This window comes from Bombina bombina, chromosome 2 (genome assembly GCF_027579735.1).
Source record: "Bombina bombina isolate aBomBom1 chromosome 2, aBomBom1.pri, whole genome shotgun sequence".
NCBI classification, from domain to species: domain Eukaryota; kingdom Metazoa; phylum Chordata; class Amphibia; order Anura; family Bombinatoridae; genus Bombina; species Bombina bombina.
Window position 1 is genome coordinate 1,106,041,771 of NC_069500.1, and position 22,653 is coordinate 1,106,064,423.

General features: G+C 41.4%; 1 protein-coding gene across 1 annotated transcript in view; it reads left to right on the forward strand.

Annotated features, from left to right (window-relative positions):
* Window positions 1-22,653, forward strand: part of TMEM131L (transmembrane 131 like) — a gene marked incomplete in the record, with an annotated part of 682,792 nt that overhangs the window by 653,474 nt on the left and 6,665 nt on the right. The window contains 1 exon segment of the mRNA XM_053703753.1: window positions 11,238-11,401. Coding sequence (XP_053559728.1) covers window positions 11,238-11,401 — 164 coding nt within the window.

Here is a 22,653-nt window from a genome sequence, read left to right on the forward strand (position 1 = left end):
ATCAGGTCCATCCTTCCTCTAGTTCAGGAAGAAAGTTCATGACCTCTATATAGATCTGAAGGATGCCTACTTTCACGTTCCAATCCACAGGGACCACTTCCAGTTCCTAAGGTTTGCGTTCCTGGATCAGCACACAGTTCATTGCTCTTCCGTTTGGTCTAGCTACTGCTCCAAGAATCTTTACGAATTTTCTAGGGGTTCCTCTGGCCGTCGCCAGAACCCAAGGTATAGCAGTAGCTCCCTACTTGGACGTCATTCTGGTTCAAGCACCATCTTTTCGTCTGGCAGAGGACCATTCGGTATCTCTTCTCTCCCTTCTTCAATCACATGGACGCAAGATAAACTTAGAGAAAAGTTCTCTTATTCCAAACACCAGGGTAGAATTCTTGGGTACTATAATAGACTTAATATCCATGAGGATATTTCTAACCGACGTTGCAAGCTAGCTTCGGCATGTCTTGCCCTCCGGATCTCCTTAAAGGGACACTAAACCCAAATATTTTCTTTCATGATTCAGATAGAGCATGCAATTTTAAGCAACTTTCTAATTTACTCCTATTAAGTTTTCTTTGTTCTCTTGCTATCTTTATTTAAAAAGCAGGAATATGATGCATAGGAGCCGGCCTATTTTTGGTTGAGAACCTGGGTTATGCTTGTTTATTGGTGGCTTAATGTAAGCCACCAATAAGCAAACGTTATCCATGGTGCTGAACCTAAAACTGTCTGGCTGCTAAGATTTACATCCCTGCTTTTTAAATAAAGATAGCAAGAGAACGAAAAAAAAGGAGTAAATTATGAAGTTGCATTAAATGTCATGCTCTATCTGAACCATGAAAGAAAAAATGTGGGTTTAGTATCCCTTTAAGGACATATGTGGCTCAGTGTATGGAGGCAATTGTTCTCATGATTGTCCCGCATGGACATAATTCTCTTTGCCAGGTTCCGTCTCAGACCATTACAGCTGTGCATGCTGAGGCAGTGGAACGGCGATCATTTGGATCTGTCTCAACATATTTCCCTGGACAGCCAGTCGAGAGAATCAATCTCTTGGTGGCTCTGTCTAGATCATCAGGGACATCCTTTCTAAGACCATCCTGGGAGATTGTGACTACGGACGTGAGTCTATCAGGATGGAGAGCTGTTTGGGGTGCCAAGAAGGCACAGGTCCTGTGTTCTCAGGAGGAATGCTCCCTCCCGATCAACATTCTGGAACTTCGAGCAATCTACAATGCTCTGAAGGCTTGGCCTCTTCTGGGTTCATCTTGATTTATCAGATTCCAATCAGACAATGTAACCTCAGTGGCTTACATCAACCATCAGGGGGAACGAGAAGCTCCCTAGCAATGAGGGAAGTATCTCTGATTCTGGAGTGGGCGGAGGCCAGCAGCTGTTCGCTGTCATGGATCCACATTCCGGGTGTGGACAACTGGGAAGCGGATTTTCTCAGCAGACAATCCTTTCATCCAGGAGAATGGTCTCTCCATCCCAAAGTGTTTGCGGAGATGTGCAGAATGTGGGGGATGCCGGATATAGATCTCATGGCGTCTCGTCTCAATATCAAGCTACCCAGATATGTGTCGATGTCCTCAGGCGGAGCTAATAGATTCATTAGCGGTGCCTTGGAGGTTCAGTCTAATCTACCTTTTTCCGCAATTACCACTCCTTCCTCTGGTAGTGGCCCGTATCAAGCAGGAGCAGGCATTAGTAATACTGATTGCTCCATCATGGCCGCGAAGGATGCAATTTGCAGATCTAGTGAAGATGTCGTATTCTCCTCCATGGAAGTTACCTTGTCGCAGGGATCTGCTGGAACAGGGTCATTTTTGTTCATCAAAATCTAGATTCTCTGAGGCTGACTGCATGGAGATTGAACGCTTAGTCCTTTCCAAGAGAGGGTTTTCTGAGAGAGTTATTAATACTCTCATTCAAGCTCGTAAGCCGGTTACTCGTTGCATCTATCATAAGGTGTGGAGAACCTACTTATTCTGGTGTGAAGAGCATGGATTTCCTTGGCATAAAGTTAGGGTTGCCAGGATCCTATTGTTTCTCCAGGATGGACTGGAGAAGGGTCTTTCGGCCAGTTCCCTGAGGGGACAGATTTCAGCCTTGTCTGTTTCACTGCACAAGAGGCTCTCTGAGCTTCCAGATGTTCAGTCTTTTGTTAAGGCTCTGATTAGGATCAGTCCTTTGTTCAGATCTTCGGCTTCCCCTTGGAGTCTGAATCTGGTTCTTAAAGTTTTGCAACACGCTCGTTTGAGCATTTGCATGAAATAGACATTAAGTTGTCCTGGAAGGTTCTTTTTCTACTGGCTATTGCTTCTGCGTGCAGAGTATCTGAAATTGCCGCCTTGCAATGTGAGCCTCCTTATCTGGTTTTCCATTCGGATAAGGCTGTCCTACCTACCAAGTTAGGGTTTCTCCCTAAAGTCGTGTCAGACCGCCACATCAGTCAAGAGATTGTGGTCCCTTATTTGTGTCCTAATCCTCCTTCGAAAAAACGTTTACTTCATAATTTGGACGTCGTTAGTGCCTTGAAGTTTTATCTTCAGGCTTCCAAGGTTTTTAGACAAACCTCTTCCTTGTTTGTGGCATATTCTGGGAAGAGTAAGGGTCAGTAGGTCTCTTCGACTTCCTTTATCTTTTTGGTTGAGTAGTGTTATCCGCTTAGCTTATAAGACAGCAGGACATAGACCTCCTCAGAGAATTACGGCTCATTCTACTAGAGCAGTGGCTTCCTCTTGGGCCTTTAAGAACGAGGCCTCTATGGATCAGATTTGTTAGGTGGCTATCTGGTCCTCCTTGCACACTTTTTCTAAATCTTACAAGTTTGGTGTTTTTGCTTCAGCTGAAGCAGCCTTCGAGGGAGAGGTTTTGCAGGCTGCAGTGCCCTCAGATTAGGGTCCGCCTCTCTTTTTGTCCCTCCCGTTATCATTCAGTGTCTTCTAGAGCTTGAGTATAAGTTTCCCAACAGTAAGGAATGAAACCGTGGACTCTCCTTATATTAAGAAGGAAAACATAAATTATACTTACTAGTTAATTTCATTTTCTTCTCTATAAGGAGAGTCCAAGGCCTGTGTCATACTCTGCAAGGGAGCAGGGTCAGCATTTGGGAGCTGTTGTGCAGAGGTGTCAGTTTCTGGGGTTAAAGTTGTGTTTCGTCTGCGTGAGTCTTTCCTTTTTGGCATAATTAAACAGGTACAAGGTTTTAGGAAATAAAGGTGATGGTTTTATTGATAGGATAATTAGCAATGCAGAGATATGCAAATTAGATAAGGCAAAGTCTATAGGCTGTAGACTGGAACTCTGTAGTATCAGGCAGGAATGCAGATCTTTGTAATAACAGGCAGGATACTTGCATATGCTGTAAACTGGAACTATAGGCTGTAGACTGGAACCATATGGTGTAGACTGGAACTCTGTAGTAACAGGCAGGAATGCAGATATTTGAAATAACAGGCAGGATACTTGTATATGCTGTAGACTGGAACTCTGTAGTAACAGGCAGGAATGCAGATCCTTGTAATAACAGACAGGATAATTGCATATGCTGTAGACTGGAACTCTGTAATAACAGGCCGGAATGCAGATCTTTGTAATAACAGGCAGGATACTTGCATATGCTGTAGACTGGAACTCTGTAGTAACAGGCAGAAATGCAGATCTTTGTAATAACAGGCAGGATACTTGCATATGCTGTAGACTGGAACTCTGTAGTAACAGGCAGAAATGCAGATCTTTGTAATAACAGGCAGGATACTTGCATATGCTGTAGACTGGAACTCTGTAATAACAGGCAGGAATGCAGATCTTGGTAATAACAGGCAGGATACTTGCATATGCTGTAGACTGGAACTCTGTAGTAACAGGCAGGAATGCAGATCCTTGTAGTAACAGACAGGATACTTGCATATGCTGTAGACTGGAACTCTGTAGTATCAGGTAACAAGCAAGCAAAAGTACCTGAGTTAGTCCTTAGGAAATATCAGGAGATTAGCCAAGATCAATTGTCAGGTAATCAGTCCAAAAACGAAACACAGTGCCAAGGGAATATCCAGAAGAGTAGTCACAAAATGAAGCAGAAATCAGGCACCAGGAAATCCAACAAATCTGTATTTCACTCAGGAAACAGGACCAGAGGGTCTGTCAGAGTATAACACTCAATGTCAAGGCCCAGAACTGCAAACAAACCTCCCAAATATAGCAGGCTGCTGATTATATGATTTGTTTCAGCTGGTAAGCAGGTGGAGCCAGAGAGCCAAAGTTGCAGCAAACAGAAAAACCCAATATTCTTAGCCTGTGATCAAGACATCTGGTGGCAAAGAGGTAAGACAACAGGCTGGGAAAGAACAGCACCAGAAATAGAAACAGGTCCCAGGTTCAATTCTAGGACGGATCATGACAGCCCGTGCCTGTGTTTCTCCAATGGGTGGCCGCCTAAATTTATATTTCTCTTCTGGCACCTTTTATACCCTGATATTTTTCCTAAAGTTCCTTGTTCCCTCGGCAGATTGACTGTGGGATGGGGGAGAGGTATTTAAGTCTTTTAGTTGGGGTGTCTTTGCCTCCTCCTGGTGGCCAGGTTCAGTATTTTCCAACTGTAAGGAATGAAGCCGTGGACTCTCCTTATATTAAGAAGGAAAAGTATATTATAAATTAAATTATCTGGTAAGCATAATTTGTTTTTGCCTCTTTGATTACCTTGTATCTAAGCATCTTCTGCCAGCCCCATGATCACATGACTGTGACTGTTTATTATCTATTGACTTGCATTTAGTATAGTGTTATCTATATGGCCCACATGAACTAACAAGTTTCTTGTTTTGAAAAGCAATTTAAAAAGCATGTGATAAGAGGCTGCCTTCAAGGACTTAGAAATTAGCATATGAACCTACCTAGGTTTAGTTTAAAATAAGAATACCAAGTGAACCAAGCAAATTTAATGATAAAATTAAATTAGACAGGTGATTAAAATTACCAGTACTATTTGAATAATGAAAGTTTAATTTTGACTAGACTGTCCCTTTAACTATTTTATGTTTTTTTAATATTTTTCTATACTGAGTGAGTTAGGCGCAGGAACATGAATAAATTGCCAAAATAAATTAAAGGAATATGAAACCGAATTTATTTTTTTCATGATTCAGATAGAGCATGCAATTTCAAACAACTATTATACATTTTTCTTCGTTCTCTGTATCTTTTGTTGAAAAGCAGAGATGTATGCTTAGGAGCCAACCCGTTTCTGGAGCACTATATGTCAGTAGATCTGCAAGAATGCTATCCATTTGCAAAAGCACTATACTCACCAATGTTGTGCTCCAGATGCCTATCTAGGTATCTCTTAAACACAGAATATCATGGGAACAAAGCAAAGTTGATAATAGAAGTATATTGGAAACTTTTTTTTAAATGGCATGTTCTGTCTGAATCACAAAAGAACATTTTTGGGTTTCATATTCCTTCAAGCAACCTCTGTGTGAAATCAGAATTTTGTGTAATTTTGGTTTCACATTTTAAGACTTTTCTACAGATTATTCTATATCACTGCTGTGTACATAAGTAAATCTGTATGCATCTTTTTTTCACATACAGAACCCTGCATAGCTAGATAAACAGCTCATAAGGTAAAATTTGCGGTTATAAAATTATTTGAGGGATCTCACAGTACTGACGAGAATTCTTAGATCGTCTTGCCAGAGTGGAGAACTTTAGATCATCAGGCCCAAAATGTAATCTCTTGTGGGATCAGTGTTACATAGATATAAATTTGTAGGGTTTTGCTATCTCTTTTTAAAGACACGATGAGTCCACGGATTTCATCCTTTCTTGTGGGATTACGCCTTCTGGTCAGCAGACGGAAGCAAAGAGCACCACAGCAGCTGTATATATATCTCCTCCCTTCCCTCCCACTCCAGTCATTCTCTTTGCCTATGTTAGTGATAGGAAGAGGTAAAGTTTGCCAGAGAGTGCTACTTTGTTCTAGGGTGTAGCTAGTTCAGATCAGTCTCTACAGTAGAGCATTTGGTGGCTTTAAAGCAATAGGAACTGGTGGGACATAATTCTCACTGCGCCTCCTATACATATTTGCTGCCCTAATCCAGATAGCCTAAGCACATTTAACTCAGGCTTATCTTATTCCACAGAGCTATGGGAGGGAGAGGACCTCTTACACCTGCTGGACTGCCATGCTGTCGCACAGCATTCAAGGCAAGTGCTAACTTTATTATTCTGGGGACATCATTCTCTCAGAAGAAAGTGAGCACTACACGACTACATACAATCACATGTCAAGGGCTAAGATAAAGATTGGTCTCTTTATTGTGATGGGACTGTGATCTCTTCTTGAGGGAGAGCTATATTATACAGACACTGTGGACTGGATGGAATCAGTGTTGTTTTACTCCCGGCGGTTTTAACGTAAAATATGCCGACCGGGAGACGGCTAACTTTACATACAATCACATGTCAAGGGCTAAGATAAAGATTGGGCTCTTTATTGTGATGGGATCTCTTCTTGAGAGAGGACTATGTTATACAGACACTGGGGCTGGATGGAATCAGTGTTATTTTACTCCCGGCGGTTTTAACATAAAATATGCCGACCGGGAGACGGCTAACTTTTATTTTCTGGTGAAAGTGACAATAAGTTTTGGAAGAGCTGCCTGACATGTGGTAGCATTCGTGTGTTGGGTTAATATACTATGCGCTGTGGGGGTAAAAGCTAGGGAGTCTCGAAGAAGTAATCTCACAAACTTCAAAGTAGCATTCTCAGCAAAGAATGTGGTAGCATTCTCATGCAAAATTTTTATCATTGCACTTAGTTGTTATATCCCCCGGTGTCAGATCTATAAGATCTTAATGGCGACCGGGAGATTGAGTACGGTGACGCCCATGATGGGCGGAGTGATCTTCCCGACGTTTTTTGAGCCCTCTCCTCCATCTCAGGACGCAGTGCAGTCAGAGTGCTGGGAGATGGAGTACTGTCACGCTCACAAGGGGTAGAGCTATACGAGCATTTGTTAGCTGCGCTCTCTACCTCCATTATGATACCGGAGGGTAGAGCGTTTAACACAGCTATGTAGTGCTCAGTACTAGACCTAAAAACATCATAGGTCAGACGTGTTAAAAGGTCTTTGATGGTTATACTGTTAACTGGACACTATAGTAGAAAATAGTGGCATGGATTGACCGGTGTCACCAGACTCTTAACAGCAATAGCTTTAGAAAGAGTATATATAATAAAAAAATTACACATAAAAACAGTACTGTTTCTTAAATATTAAAATAACATTATCTTTAGTGCGCTTTTGTAGTATCCTATCACAAAGGATAAACTAACCCATCAACTGAAATATATATAATAAAGGTAACAGATAAAAAAAGTTTAAAAACCACATTGTGTTTATTGTGTGCTTTGCAAATACAATTAGTAAGCAAACAGTTCCGGACCTACTGAACCTCAGCTTGATGTGTTGTCTGATGCGATTAGTCAGTAGCTTCCCTGGATAAAATCCAGGACTGGATAAAGGTTTTCATATTGGTTAATTCCTTTATTTCAATTTCTTCCCTTCCAGTTATAAAACTGGGAGCATAGGTGGCTTTGTTCCAGCTCTTGGGACCTTATGGTTAGAGCCTTGTTTTACGGATATATGTTCTAAAACTAAAACACATAGCCTGCTGTTGAATCAAAGACAGCATGGAGAACATGCCCCGGTCCGGGATTGGATCTTGTGGGGGGCTGACTTTCTGTTTTCGCTCAAGTTTGGTTTCAAGCTCAAATGTTTTCCTCTCAGAGGCCGTTTCTGCTTTCAAGATTGTCTGAGGATCAGACAAAGGGAGAGACGTCCTTACACTGCGTAGGAGACCTCTCAGACCTGGGAGTGGTTGTTCCAGTTCTAATACTGGTACAGGATCTGGGGTTACCGGTCCGGTTGTGGTTCCCGAAAAAGGGGAATCTTCAGACCATTTTTTAAGAAGGGCACTGTCCTTCAAGATGGAAACTATTAATTTGTTCCATTTCTCCCTTGATCTTAGAGGGTCAATTTATGTCAACGGTAGAGTAAGGGTCCAGTGCCTTCATGTGCCGTTCACGAGAATCGTCTCAAGTTCTAGGGTTTGCCTTCCTGGACAAACACTTCCCGTTCGTGGTTCTTCCTTTCGGTCTTGCCACAGTTCCAAGTTCTTACAGAGGCTCTGGGATTGCTGTTGGCGGTGCTTCAGTTACGGGGCATTGCAATGGCGCCCTATCTGGCTAATATCCTAGTCCAGGCGTCATCCTTACAGCAAGCAAGTATTACACGAACATGGTGTTATACTTCCCGTGAGCTCACGGGTGGAAGGTGACTTTGGAAAAGTGTTCCTTAGTTCCAAGCACAAGAGTAGCTTTCTTGGGAATCATGACAAATTCCATATCAATGAAGATTTTTCTGACTGAGGTCAGGAAATCAAGGTCTATCAATACTGGTCTAGTCCTTCAGTCCACTTCTCGGCCTTCAGTGGCTCAGTACACAGAGGTATTCGGGCTGATGGTGACGGCAATGGACATTAGCCGGACAGATAGCTCAGCTTGCTAAGGCACTGTGGCTGAGCTCTGTAACAACCGGAGGTTTGCAGGTTCAATCCCCGGTGAGGTCCACTCAACCTTTCATCCTTCTGAGGTTGATAAAATGAACAGTGCCTTGTGTCACTTAAAATTCTGTTTGCTCGTTCCACCTCAGGCCTATGCAGTTAAGCATACTCAGGCAATGGAACGGAGATTATGCAAACTTGTCTCCTCAAATAACCCTGGATCAGGAGACAAGAGACTCTTTTCTATGGTGGTTGTCTCTGGGTCACCTATCCCAGGGAACATGATTTTGCAGAGCATGGACTCAAGCGGAGTCTGTTCTTTTTATAGACTTCCTGCAAATGAGAGCAAGCTTCAAGGCTCTTCTGTTCTGGCCTCAGTTGGCTTCAGCTCAGTTTCATTCTTGCTATCTGTCGGCGATCCATATCCCAGGGGTGGACACTTGGGAAACGGATTTTCTGAGTAGTCAGACTTTTCATCCGGGAGAGTGGGAACTCCATCCGGGAGTATTCTCCAACCTGATTTTCAAATGGGGTCGGCCGGAGTTGGATCTCATGGCATCTTGTCAGAATGCCTGGCTTTTGGGATACGGGTCCAGGGCCCCCAGTCCGAGCTGATAACTGCCTTGGCAGTTCTTTGGTCCTTCAGTCTAGAATATCTATTTCCCCCATTTGTGCTTCTTTCCTCGCTTCTGCGTGGCCTCGCAGGATTTGGTATGCCGATCTGGTGAACATGTCATCTCTGCAATCTTGGACACTTCCGTTGAGGAAGGACCTTTTATTCAGGGTCCCTTCTTCCATCCAAGTCTAGTTTCTCTGAGGCTGATTGCTTGGCGATTGGACGTTTGATCCTATACAAGCGAGGTTTCTTTGATTCAGTCATAGATACCTTAATTCAAACATGTAAGCCTGTAACTAGGAAGATTTATCATAAGATAGGGCATAAATATCTTTATTGGTGTGAATCCAAGGGTTTCTCATGGAGTAGAGTTTAAGATTCCCAGGATCTTGTATTTTCTTCAAGAAGGCTGGGAGAAGGTTTTTTCTGCGAGTTCCCTAAAGGGTCAGATCTCTGCTTTATTTATTTTGTTACACCAGCATCTGGCTGATGTCCCAGATGTCCAATCCTTTTGTCAGGCTCTGATTCAAGTCAGGCCTGTGTTTCAACCAATTGCTCCTCCATGGAGTTTGAATTTAGATCTTAGAGTTCTTCAAGGGGTTCCGTTGAACCTATGCATTCCATAGATATTAAGTTGTTATCTTGGAAAGTTTTATTTCTTGTTGCCATTTCTTCTGCTCGAAGAGTGTTTGAGCTTTTGGCATTACAATATAATTTGCCTTGCCTTATTTTTCATTCGGATAAGGTTGTGTTATGTACTAAACTTGGTTTTCTTCCTAAGGTTGTTTCAAACGAGAACATTAATTAGGAAATTGTTGTTCCTTCCTTGTGTCCTAATCTTTCTCTCAGAAGGAACGTCTTCTGCACATTGTGGACATAGTCCATGTTTTAAATTTTTTTTATTTACAAGCGACTACGGACTTTCGTCAATCGTCTTTTCTGTTTGACATTTTTTCGAGAGAACATATGGGTCAGAAAGCTATGGCTAACTCTTTCTTTCCTTTTGGTTGAAGAGTATAATCCGTTTTGCATATGAGATTGCTGGGCAGCAGCCTCCTGAAAGAGTTACGGCTCATTCCACCAGGGCTGTTGCTTCTTCATGGACATTCAAAATTAATGCTTCAGTTGAGCAGATTTGCAAGGCTGCAACTTGGTTTTCTCTTCACACTTTTTCTAAATTTTACAAATTTGATAGTTTTGCTTTGGCTGAGACTGTTTTTGAGAGTAAGGTTCTTCAAGCAGTGGTGCCTTCTGTTTAGGTTCCCTGTCTTGTCCCTCCCTTTTCATCCGTGTACTCTAGCTTTGGTATTGTATCCCACAAGTAAGGATGAAATCCGTGGACTCATCATGTCTTTAAAAAGAAATGAAAATTTATGCTTACCTGATAAATTTGTTTCTTTTTAGACACGATGAGTCCACGGCCAGCCCTGTTCTATGAGACAGGTTATTATTTTTTTTGTTAAACTTTAGACACATCTGCACCTTGGCTTTTCCTTTCTCTTCCTAACTTCAGTCGAATGACTGGAGTGGGAGGGAAGGGAGGAGCTATATATACAGCTCTGCTGTGGTGCTCTTTGCCTCCTCCTGCTGACCAGGAGGCGTAATCCCAGTAAGGATGAAATCCGTGTACTCATCGTGTCTAAAAAGAAACAAATTTATAAGGTAAGCATAAATTTTCTTTTTGCTTTTGTGAAGTGTCTTGGTGATTAACAGGGAAGGATCTAGTATATTATTTGCCATCCTTATGAGTTACATCCCAGGTTATTAGTTAACAAATAAACTAAACTACTCATATGGTCACATTTAACATTTGAAACATAAGTTTTTCTTAATTTATAGTGAACAGATTGATAAATCTTCTGATATTTTATTTTATTGTTTTTTTAATCTGCCCTTAAAATTGCACGAAACCCTAATTAAAAACAGCTTACTATACCTTGCATAACATCTTTCATATTTTTGCCACAAAATATAACAACATTTTACTTAAGAAAGATGCCGGAGTGAAATGACCATTCTAAACTAACTTTTTCCCCTCCCCTTTTTCTCCCAGAAAACATGAATTACCACAACAGTTTTCCATGTTCTGACGTTCAAAACCCTGCTTTTATCGATCACCAGTGCCATTCTACTTGGAATATGAGCACATCTGCAGCACCTCCGGCTCCATCTCCAGTACCCAGTGCTTGGGAACCAGCCAGCTTTGTCAGCACTTCAGTAAGACATAGAACCTACATAGACTATAATGCACGTGGTCTGGAAATTATTGTAAATTTAGAAAAAAAGGGATCATCTATCTTTTAAACAATAACAATTTTCAAGTAGATTGTCCCTTTAATGTAATTAATACACAGTACCTTACAGCCGATATAAAATTTGTAATCCATAAAGGCAGTTCCTTTATTTATATAATAATGTGGCGCCTTTCGTTTTCACATTGCTTATTTTGCAAACATGAATTATAACATATTTTATTAAGGAAAACATTTAACCAAATGCAAACTGCTTAAAAAATCAATTAGAAAAGTATTGGATATTCAAATGACAAACACATTTCCATGACCTTAAAAGGCAACGTAGATTATAATAATCAGAAATTATAAAGAAATGTGCAAGGTTCACAGTGGTAACATTACAGAGTTTTAGCTATTAAAAGATGTGCTAAGTAGTGTTAGATATACTATTGTGGTAGTAGAGAAATATTGAAGGGTCTCAATTTTGCTAATCTTGTGGGAAGAGAAAAAAAAAAAAGAGGGAAAGGAGAGATATTGGAACTGGGAGAAACGGTCAGTACGTCTCTAATGTGTCAGGTTATACAGTTAACTATAGCTTTCTCCAAGAGTCCCAAATCTGGCAGTGGAGGTCTAATTTTATTGTTGAGGGAAAAAAATTATTTTGGACATATTTTTCCATGTGGGTTTAGTAGGTTGTTTCCACAATCTGGCTATTGATAGTTTTTCTGCCATGAAAAGATAAATACTTAATAATTTGTCAGGCAATGATAGGTACTCCATGTTCAGGTGAAACCGCACGGTCTGAGGCATACTCAAGGTTTAGAGCCCAATTTCGAGCACTTTTTTCTCTTGTAAGATGTATCGAGTCCACGGATTCATCCATACTTGTGAGATATTCTCCTTCCTAACAGGAAGTGGCAAAGAGAGCACCCACAGCAGAGCTGTCTATATAGCTCCTCCCTTAGCTCCACCCCCAGTCATTCTCTTTGCCTGCTTAACTGCTACGAAGGGTAAAGTGAGTGTGGTGACAAAAATGTTAGTTTTTATTTTCTCAAGCAAAAGTTTGTTATTTTAAATGGTACCGGTGTGTACTATTCACTCTCTGGCAGAAAAGGGATGAAGATTTCTGCAAGGAGGATAATGATCTTAGCACTTTGTAACTAAGATCCACTGCTGTTCCCCCAGAAGCTGAGGAGTACAGGAAAACTTCAGTTGGGGGGACGGTTTGCATGCTAAGCTACATTGAGGTATGTTCAGTCAATTTTTTTATAGACAGACTGTGATAATTCTAGAAAAGGCTGACAATATCCCCATGAGGGAAGGGTAAGCTGTATTCAGACACTTAATAGAGAATCCCAGCTTGCATACAGGGCTCATTTGTTACTGGTGGCACTTATGGGAAAAAACGTTTTTGTTTATTGAAAAATTTAACGTTTTTTTGAGGGACTTTAAGGGGTCATTGTGGCTGATTTAAGGGTTATTAACCCACATCGCTAGTCTAGAAACACTTTGATGTGTTTCTTTTAGACCCCACGAACATCGAGTGAGGTGGGAGGGGCCTATTTTCGTGCCTCAGTTGCGCAGTTTCTTTTACTCTGAAGACATCCAGCTGCTTCTCCAGAGGGTCCTGCTGTGTTTGAGGGCCTAAACGAAGGTTTTTCCCCTCAAATCTATCCTAAAGGGCAGGTAGGCGCCACAGCAGAGCTGTGGCAAGGTGCTGAACGTTTTCATACCGGTTTTTTGACGTTTTGTCAATCCGGTTTTTACATTAAGGGGTTAATCGTTTATTTGGCTGGCTGTACAAACTTACTAAGGCTTTGATTCTACTGTAAAAATTTCGTAAAGTTTACTGCTTTTTTACACTGTTTTGCAGAGTTTGTGCATCTTTTTTTCTCTTAAAGGCACAGTACCGTTTTTTTCTAAGTATTATTTACTTTGAATAAAGTGTTTTCCAAGCTTGCTTGTTTCATTACTAGCCTGTTTAACATGTCTGACACCAAGGAAAATCCTTGTTCAATGTGTTTAAAACACAATGAAAGAACAGCACGTGGACTCCATGCACACTTGCCCTTAGAGAGATACAACTGCACCTCACTGACGAGGCCCATAGAAGGCCGAAACGATCGTCTGGGGTTGTTGCTTCCCTTGTTCAGAGAAGAATTGCCTGGTATTTCGGCGCTGGACTGTCATTGGGCAGGGTCAGACTGATATGCTTCAGGATATTTTTTCTTTGTGAAAAGGGCATAGTGTGCTAAAAGACTGTGCACCCTGAGGAGTTATTATAAAAATGGACATGCATGGAAGGTTTTTTCCAGCTTCTGTTCTATCTCATGGAGTGCTGTTCTTTCGTTGTGTTTTATTTAAATGCTCTTAGGTCACCCTAAGAGTAATGGGGAAACCAGACGTGGACTCCATGCACACTTGCCCTTAGAGAGATACAACTGCACCTCACTGACGAGGCCCATAGAAGGCCGAAACGATCGTCTGGGGTTGTTGCTTCCCTTGTTCAGAGAAGAATTGCCTGGTATTTCGGCGCTGGACTGTCATTGGGCAGAGTCAGACTGATATGCTTCAGGATATTTTTTCTTTGTGAAAAGGGCATAGTGTGCTAAAAGACTGTGCACCCTGAGGAGTTATTATAAAAATGGACATGCATGGAAGAAACGGTCAGTACGTCTCTAATGTGTCAGGTTATACAGTTAACTATAGCTTTCTCCAAGAGTCCCAAATCTGGCAGTGGAGGTCTAATTTTATTGTTGAGGGAAAAAAATTATTTTGGACATATTTTTCCATGTGGGTTTAGTAGGTTGTTTCCACAATCTGGCTATTGATAGTTTTTCTGCCATGAAAAGATAAATACTTAATAATTTGTCAGGCAATGATAGGTACTCCATGTTCAGGTGAAACCGCACGGTCTGAGGCATACTCAAGGTTTAGAGCCCAATTTCGAGCACTTTTTTCTCTTGTAAGATGTATCGAGTCCACGGATTCATCCATACTTGTGGGATATTCTCCTTCCTAACAGGAAGTGGCAAAGAGAGCACCCACAGCAGAGCTGTCTATATAGCTCCTCCCTTAGCTCCACCCCCAGTCATTCTCTTTGCCTGCTTAACTGCTACGAAGGGTAAAGTGAGTGTGGTGACAAAAATGTTAGTTTTTATTTTCTCAAGCAAAGGTTTTTTCCAGCTTCTGTTCTATCTCATGGAGTGCTGTTATTTCATTGTGTTTTATTCAATGTGTTTAGAAGCCATTGTGGAACCCCCTCTTAGAATGTGTCCCACTTGCACTGATATGTCTATAAATTATAAAGAACATATTATAGCACTTAAAAATATAGCAATAGATGATTCTCAGACAGAAGGAATTGAGGGTTGGCCATCTAGCTCTCCCCAAGTGTCACAACCAGTAACGCCCGCACAAGTGACGCCAAGTACCTCTAGTGCGTCGACTTCATTTACTTTACAAGACATGGCCACAGTTATGAATACAACCCTCACAGCGGTTTTATCTAAACTGCCTGGTTTACAAGGAAAGCGTGACAGCTCTGGGTTAAGAACAACTGCTGAGCCTTCTGACGCTTTAGTAGCCGTATCCGATATACCCTCACAATGTTCTGAAGTAAGGGTAAGGGATTTGGTATCTGAGGGAGAGATTTCTGATTCAGGAAAGACGCTCCCTCAGACAGATTCTGATATGACGGCCTTTAAATTTAAGCTTGAACACCTCTGCTTATTGCTCAGGGAGGTATTAGCGACTCTGGATGATTGTGACCCTATTGTGGTCCCAGAGAAATTGTGTAAAATGGATAAATACTTAGAGGTTCCTGTTTACACTGATGTTTTTCCAGTCCCTAAGAGTATTGTGAATATTGTTACTAAGGAGTGGGATAGACCAGGTATACCGTTCGCTCCCCCTTCTGTTTTTAAGAAAATGTTTCCCATATCTGACACCATGCCGGACTCGTGGCAGACGGTTCCTAAGGTGGAGGGAGCTGTTTCTACTCTTGCTAAGTGTACAACTATACCTATCAAAGACAGTTGTGCTTTCAAAGATCCTATGGATAAAAAATTAGAGGGTCTCCTAAAGAAAATTTTTGTTCATCAAGGTTTTCTTCTCCAACTTATTGCGTGCATTGTTCCTGTAACTACTGCAGCTGCTTTCTGGTTCGAGGCTCTAGAAGAGGCTCTTCAGCTGGAGACTCCATTAGAGGATATTATGGATAGAATTAAGGCCCTTAAATTGGCTAATTCTTCCATTACAGATGCCGCTTTCCAATTGGCTAAATTAGCGGCAAAGAATTCAGGTTTTGTCATTTTAGCACGCAGGGCGTTATGGCTTAAGTCCTGGTCTGCTGATGTGTCATCAAAATCTAAACTTTTGAACATCCCTTTCAAAGGAAAGACCCTATTTGGGCCTGAACTGAAAGAGATTATTTCAGACATCACTGTAGGGAAAGGCCACGCCCTCCCTCAGGATAAAACAAATAAAATGAGGACCAAACAAAATAATTTTCGTTCCTTTCGGAACTTCAAGGGTGGTCCCGCTTCAGCTTCCCCTGCTGCAAAGCAAGAGGGGAATTTTGCCCAATCCAAGTCAGTCTGGAGACCTAACCAGGCTTGGTAAAAAGGCCAAGAAGCCTGCTGCTGCCTCCAAGACAACATTAAGGGGTAGCCCCCGATCCAGGACCGGATCTAGTAGGGGGCAGACTTTCTCTCTTCTCTCTTCGCTCAGGCTTGGGCAAGAGATGTTCACGATTCCTGGGCTTTAGAAATTGTGTCCCAGGGATATCTTATGGACATCAAAGACTCCCCCCAAGGGGGAGATTTCACGTTTCTCAATTGTCTGCAAACCAGACAAAGAGAAAGGCGTTCTTACGCTGTATAGAAGACCTATATACCATGGGAGTGATCCGCCCAGTTCCAAAAGCGGAACAAGGGCTAGGTTTTTACTCAAACCTGTTTGTGGTTCCCAAAAAAGAGGGAACTTTTAGACCAATCTTGGATCTCAAAATTCTAAACAAGTTCCTCATAGTACCATCATTCAAGATGGAGACTATTCTACCTCTGATCCAGGAGGGTCAATATATGACTACCGTGGACTTAAAGGATGCATATCTACACATCCCTATTCACAGAGATCATCATCAATTCCTCAGATTCGCCTTTCTGGACAGGCATTACCAGTTTGTGGCCCTTCCCTTCTGGTTGGCCACGGCTCCCAGAATTTTCACAAAGGTGCTAGGGTCCCTTTTGGCGGTTTTAAGACCGCGGGACATAGCAGTGGCGCCTTATCTAGACGACATCTTAATTCAGGCGTCGACTTTCCAGTTAACCAAGTCTCACACGGACATCGTGTTGGCTTTTCTGAGATCTCACGGGTGGAAGGTGAACATAAAAAAGAGTTTTCTCTTCCCTCTCACAAGAGTTTCCTTCCTAGGGACTCTGATAGACTCGGTAGAAATGAAAATATTTCTGACGGAGGTCAGAAAATCAAAACTCTTAACCACTTGCCGAGCTCTTCATTCCATTCCTCGGCCATCAGTGGCTCAGTGTATGGAGGTAATCGGACTCATGGTAGCGGCAATGGACATAGTTCCTTTTGCCCGTCTACACCTCAGACCACTGCAACTGTGCATGCTCAAACAGTGGAATGGGGATTATGCAGATTTATCTCCGCAAATTCATCTGGATCAGGAGACCAGAGATTCTCTTCTCTGGTGGTTGTCTCAGGACCACCTGGCTCAGGGAATGTGTTTCCGCAGGCCAGAGTGGATTATTGTAATGACAGATGCCAGGCTGGGGTGCAGTCTGGAACTCCCTGAAAGCACAGGGCTTATGGTCTCTCCTCCCAATAAACATTCAATGCGCTTCATGCATGGCCTCAGCTAGGTGCGGCCAAATTCATCAGATTTCAGTCGGACAACATCATGACTGTAGCTTACATCAATCACCAAGGAGGAACACGGAGTCCTCTAGCGATGATGGAAGTAACCAAAATAATCCGATGGGCGGAGACTCACTCTTGCCATCTTTCAGCAATCCGTATCCCAGGGGTAGAGAACTGGGAGGCAGATTTCCTAAGTCGTCATACTTTTCATCCGGGTGAGTGGGAGCTCCATCCGGAAATATTTGCCCAGCTGACTCAGCTATGGGGCACACCAGAATTGGATCTGATGGCATCCCGGCAGAACGCCAAACTTCCTCGTTACGGGTCCAGGTCCCGGGATCCCCAGGCGGTACTGATAGATGCTCTAGCAGTGCCCTGGTCCTTCAATCTGGCCTATGTATTTCCACCGTTTCCTCTCCTCCCACGTCTGGTTGCCAGAATCAAGCAGGAGAGATCTTCGGTGATTCTGATAGCACCTGCGTGGCCACGCAGGACTTGGTATGCAGACCTAGTGGACATGTCATCTGTTCCACCGTGGACTCTGCCAATGAGGCAGGACCTTCTAATCCAAGGTCCATTCAAGCATCCAAATCTAATTTCTCTGCGTCTCACTGCTTGGAGATTGAACGCCTGATTTTATCAAAGCGTGGTTTCTCTGAGTCAGTCATTGATACCCTGATTCAAGCTAGGAAGCCTGTCACCAGGAAAATCTATCATAAGATTTGGCGCAAATATCTTTATTGGTGTGACTCCAAGGGTTACTCATGGAGTAAGATTAGGATTCCTAGAATGTCTTTTCTCCAAGAAGGATTGGAGAAGGGATTATCAGCTAGCTCCTTAAAAGGACAGATTTCTGCTTTGTCTATTCTTTTACACAAGCGTCTGGCAGATGTCCCAGACGTTCAAGCGTTTAGTCAGGCTTTAGTCAGAATCAAGCCTGTATTCAAACCTGTTGCTCCGCCATGGAGCTTAAACTTAGTTCTTAAAGTTCTTCAAGGGTTTCCGTTTGAACCTATGCATTCCATAGATATCAAGCTTCTATCTTGGAAAGTTTTGTTTTTAGTAGCTATCTCTTTGGCTCAAAGAGTTTCTGAGTTATCTGCTTTACAGTGTGACTCACCTTATCTTGTTTTCTATGCAGATAAGGTGGTTTTGCGTACCAAACCTGGATTCCTTCCTAAGGTTGTTTCTAATCGGAATATCAATCAGGAAATTGTTGTTCCTTCGCTGTGTCCTAATCCTTCTTCAAAGAAGGAACGTCTGTTGCACAATCTTGATGTGGTTCGTGCTTTAAAGTTCTACTTACAAGCAACCAAAGATTTCCGTCAAACATCTTCATTGTTTGTTGCTTATTCTGGTAAGTGGAGAGGCCAAAAAGCTACGGCTACCTCTCTTTCTTTTTGGCTGAAAAGCATCATCCGTTTGGCTTATGAGACTGCTGGCCAGCAGCCTCCTGAAAGGATTACTGCTCATTCTACTAGAGCTGTGGCTTCCACGTGGGCTTTTAAAAATTAGGCTTCTGTTGAACAGATTTGTAAGGCGGCGACTTGGTCTTTGCTTCATACTTTTTCCAAATTTTACAAATTCAATACTTTTGCTTCTTCGGAGGCTATTTTTGGGAGAAAGGTTCTACAAGCAGTGGTGCCTTCCGTTTAAGGTACCTGTCTTGTCCCTCCCTTCATCTGTGTCCTAAAGCTTTGGTATTGGTATCCCACAAGTATGGATGAATCCGTGGACTCGATACATCTTACAAGAGAAACCAGAATTTATGCTTACCTGATAAATTTCTTTCTCTTGTGATGTATCGAGTCCACGGCCCGCCCTGTCTGTTTAAGACAGGTAGTATATTTTTATTTTAAAAACTTCAGTCACCTCTGCACCCTATAGTTTCTCCTTTTTCTTCCTAGCCTTCGGTTGAATGACTGGGGGGGTGGAGCTAAGGGAGGAGCTATATAGACAGCTCTGCTGTGGGTGCTCTCTTTGCCACTTCCTGTTAGGAAGGAGAATATCCCACAAGTATGGATGAATCCGTGGACTCGATACATCACAAGAGAGAGAAATTCATTAGGTAAGCATAAATTCTGTTTTTTTTAATAATGCAAAAAGGCACAGTCATTTCCACAATAAAGATATATTTAAATATTTATATAATCAATATACATTTATTATATAGACACAAGATAACATTAAACAAAATAAAAATAGGAGTTATAACATTATCAAATACCTAGCTTTCCAAAATATAAATATAATCCTCCCCCAAAAAATAAATAGGAGAAGGAGAATATAATCTCCTCTCAGGTCTCTCCTCTCTATCTGTCTCCCCCTTGGGTTAAACTACCTTCAACAGTCCTCTCATACAATTCTATAGGTAACTGATCTGGAGCTTTATTTAGAGTAGTTTTCTTAATAGCCTCATCTGTAATTTCCTCATCTGTTATAGGACATTTTTTATGCTGTTTTAGGTAGTTGAATGTTTTCCCAGAATTGTTTTTCCTCTTCTGTATACAAGCTTTGAGATTTTTTTTTTGCAGCAAAACCAATCATCTCCTATATATTATAGTATCTATTATTACTACTTTTAAAGCCTCTATGTTTTGTTTTTTATTGTTTATTTGTTTTTATCTGGTTGGCCAGATAATTACCTACTTTTTCTCCAAACCTGTTAAAAAAGGGCTTAAAGGGACACTGAACTCAAATTTTTTTCTTTCATGATTCAGATAGAGCATGCTATTTTAAGCAACTTTTTAATTTACTCCTATTATCAAATTTTCTTCGTTGTCTTGCTATCTTTATTTGAAAATTATGAATGTAACTTTAGAAGCTGGCCCATTTTTGGTTTACAACCAGGGTTGTGACTGCTGATTGGACAACACCAATAAACAAATGCTGTCCAGGGTCTGAACCACAAATTGCCTGTCTCCTTCACTTTGATGCCTTCTTTTTCAAATAAAGATAGCAACAGAACAAAGTAAAATTGATAATAGGAGTAAATTAGAAAGTTGCTTAAAATTGCTTGCTCTATACAGGGAGTGCAGAATTATTAGGCAAGTTGTATTTTTGAGGATTAATTTTATTATTGAACAACAACCATGTTCTCAATGAACCCAAAAAAACTCATTAATATCAAAGCTGAATAGTTTTGGAAGTAGTTTTTAGTTTGTTTTTAGTTATAGCTATTTTAGGGGGATATCTGTGTGTGCAGGTGACTATTACTGTGCATAATTATTAGGCAACTTAACAAAAAACAAATATATACCCATTTCAATTATTTATTTTTACCAGTGAAACCAATATAACATCTCAACATTCACAAATATACATTTCTGACATTCAAAAACAAATCAGTGACCAATATAGCCACCTTTCTTTGCAAGGACACTCAAAAGCCTGCCATCCATGGATTCTGTCAGTGTTTTGATCTGTTCACCATCAACATTGCGTGCAGCAGCAACCACAGCCTCCCAGACACTGTTCAGAGAGGTGTACTGTTTTCCCTCCTTGTAAATCTCACATTTGATGATGGACCACAGGTTCTCAATGGGGTTCAGATCAGGTGAACAAGGAGACCATGTCATTAGATTTTCTTCTTTTATACCCTTTCTTGCCAGCCACGCTGTGGAGTACTTGGACGCGTGTGATGGAGCATTGTCCTGCATGAAAATCATGTTTTTCTTGAAGGATGCAGACTTCTTCCTGTACCACTGCTTGAAGAAGGTGTCTTCCAGAAACTGGCAGTAGGACTGGGAGTTGAGCTTGACTCCATCCTCAACCCGAAAAGGCCCCACAAGCTCATCTTTGATGATACCAGCCCAAACCAGTACTCCACCTCCACCTTGCTGGCGTCTGAGTCAGACTGGAGCTCTCTGCCCTTTACCAATCCAGCCACGGGCCCATCCATCTGGCCCATCAAGACTCACTCTCATTTCATGAGTCCATAAAACCTTAGAAAAATCAGTCTTGAGATATTTCTTGGCCCAGTCTTGACGTTTCAGCTTGTGTCTTGTTCAGTGGTGGTCGTCTTTCAGCCTTTCTTACCATGGCCATGTCTCTGAGTATTGCACACCTTGTGCTTTTGGGCACTCCAGTGATGTTGCAGCGCTGAAATATGGCCAAACTGGTGGCATCTTGGCAGCTGCACGCTTGACTTTTCTCAGTTCATGGGCAGTTATTTTGCGCCTTGGTTTTTCCACGCGCTTCTTGCGACCCTGTTGACTATTTTGAATGAAACGCTTGATTGTTCGATGATCACGCTTCAGAAGCTTTGCAATTTTAAGAGTGCTGCATCCCTCTGCAAGATATCTCACTATTTTTGACTTTTCTGAGCCTGTCAAGTCCTTCTTTTGACCCATTTTGCCAAAGGAAAGGAAGTTGCCTAATAATTATGCACACCTGATATAGGGTGTTGATGTCATTAGACCACACCCCTTCTCATTACAGAGATGCACATCACCTAATATGCTTAATTGTTAGTAGGCTTTCGAGCCTATACAACTTGGAGTAAGACAACATGCATAAAGAGGATGATGTGGTCAAAATACTCATTTGCCTAATAATTCTGCACTCCCTGTATGAATCATGAATTAAAAAAATTGGGTTTAGTGTCCCATTAAGTTTTTTAATTACCTTCTGCTATTTTCTGGTATATAAAAAATTCCCTTTCCTTTTTAGCCTGAATGTATGATAATCCCTTCATTACCCATTCCCAAGTTTTACATAACCAACACTGTAATTTAATATACTTTTTACCTCTATGATTATCTGTAAAACTGCCGCTTATCCCTTTTTACAATCTTGCAGTTTAGCCAATCAGTGTTGTTTCTTGCATTATCATATTCCACGTGAGTGAACACAATGTTATCAATATGGCACACATGAACTTGCATAGTCTAGCTGTTGTGCAAGATTTAAAAAGCAAAGAGATAATAGGCGGCCTGCTGGGGCTTAGAAACAGGCAAACTTAGAACTTATAAAGTATATTACTATAGCAATGTTGGTTATGTAAAGCTGGATAATTGGTAGTAAAGGCGTTATCTGTCTTTTTTTTTTTAAGAATAAAAAAAAAAATTCAAGTAGATTGCTCCTTTAACTTTTTTAAATCGGTATATTATTGACAGGACATAATATACCTATTAGCACACTATTGTTGCAAGTTTTGTATCGTGTACTATGAGGAAATAAAAAAAAAAAAAAAGATAAACTTTGTTTAAAAATAAAATATGGGTGTGTGACGTTAAAAATGGATAATTCTTTCTAAACATTATATAATTATCACTTGTGGGTATGCCAGATCTCTCAATATATCAGTGAGGCATGCCATGCAATATATATGTATATGAGGAATTGTGT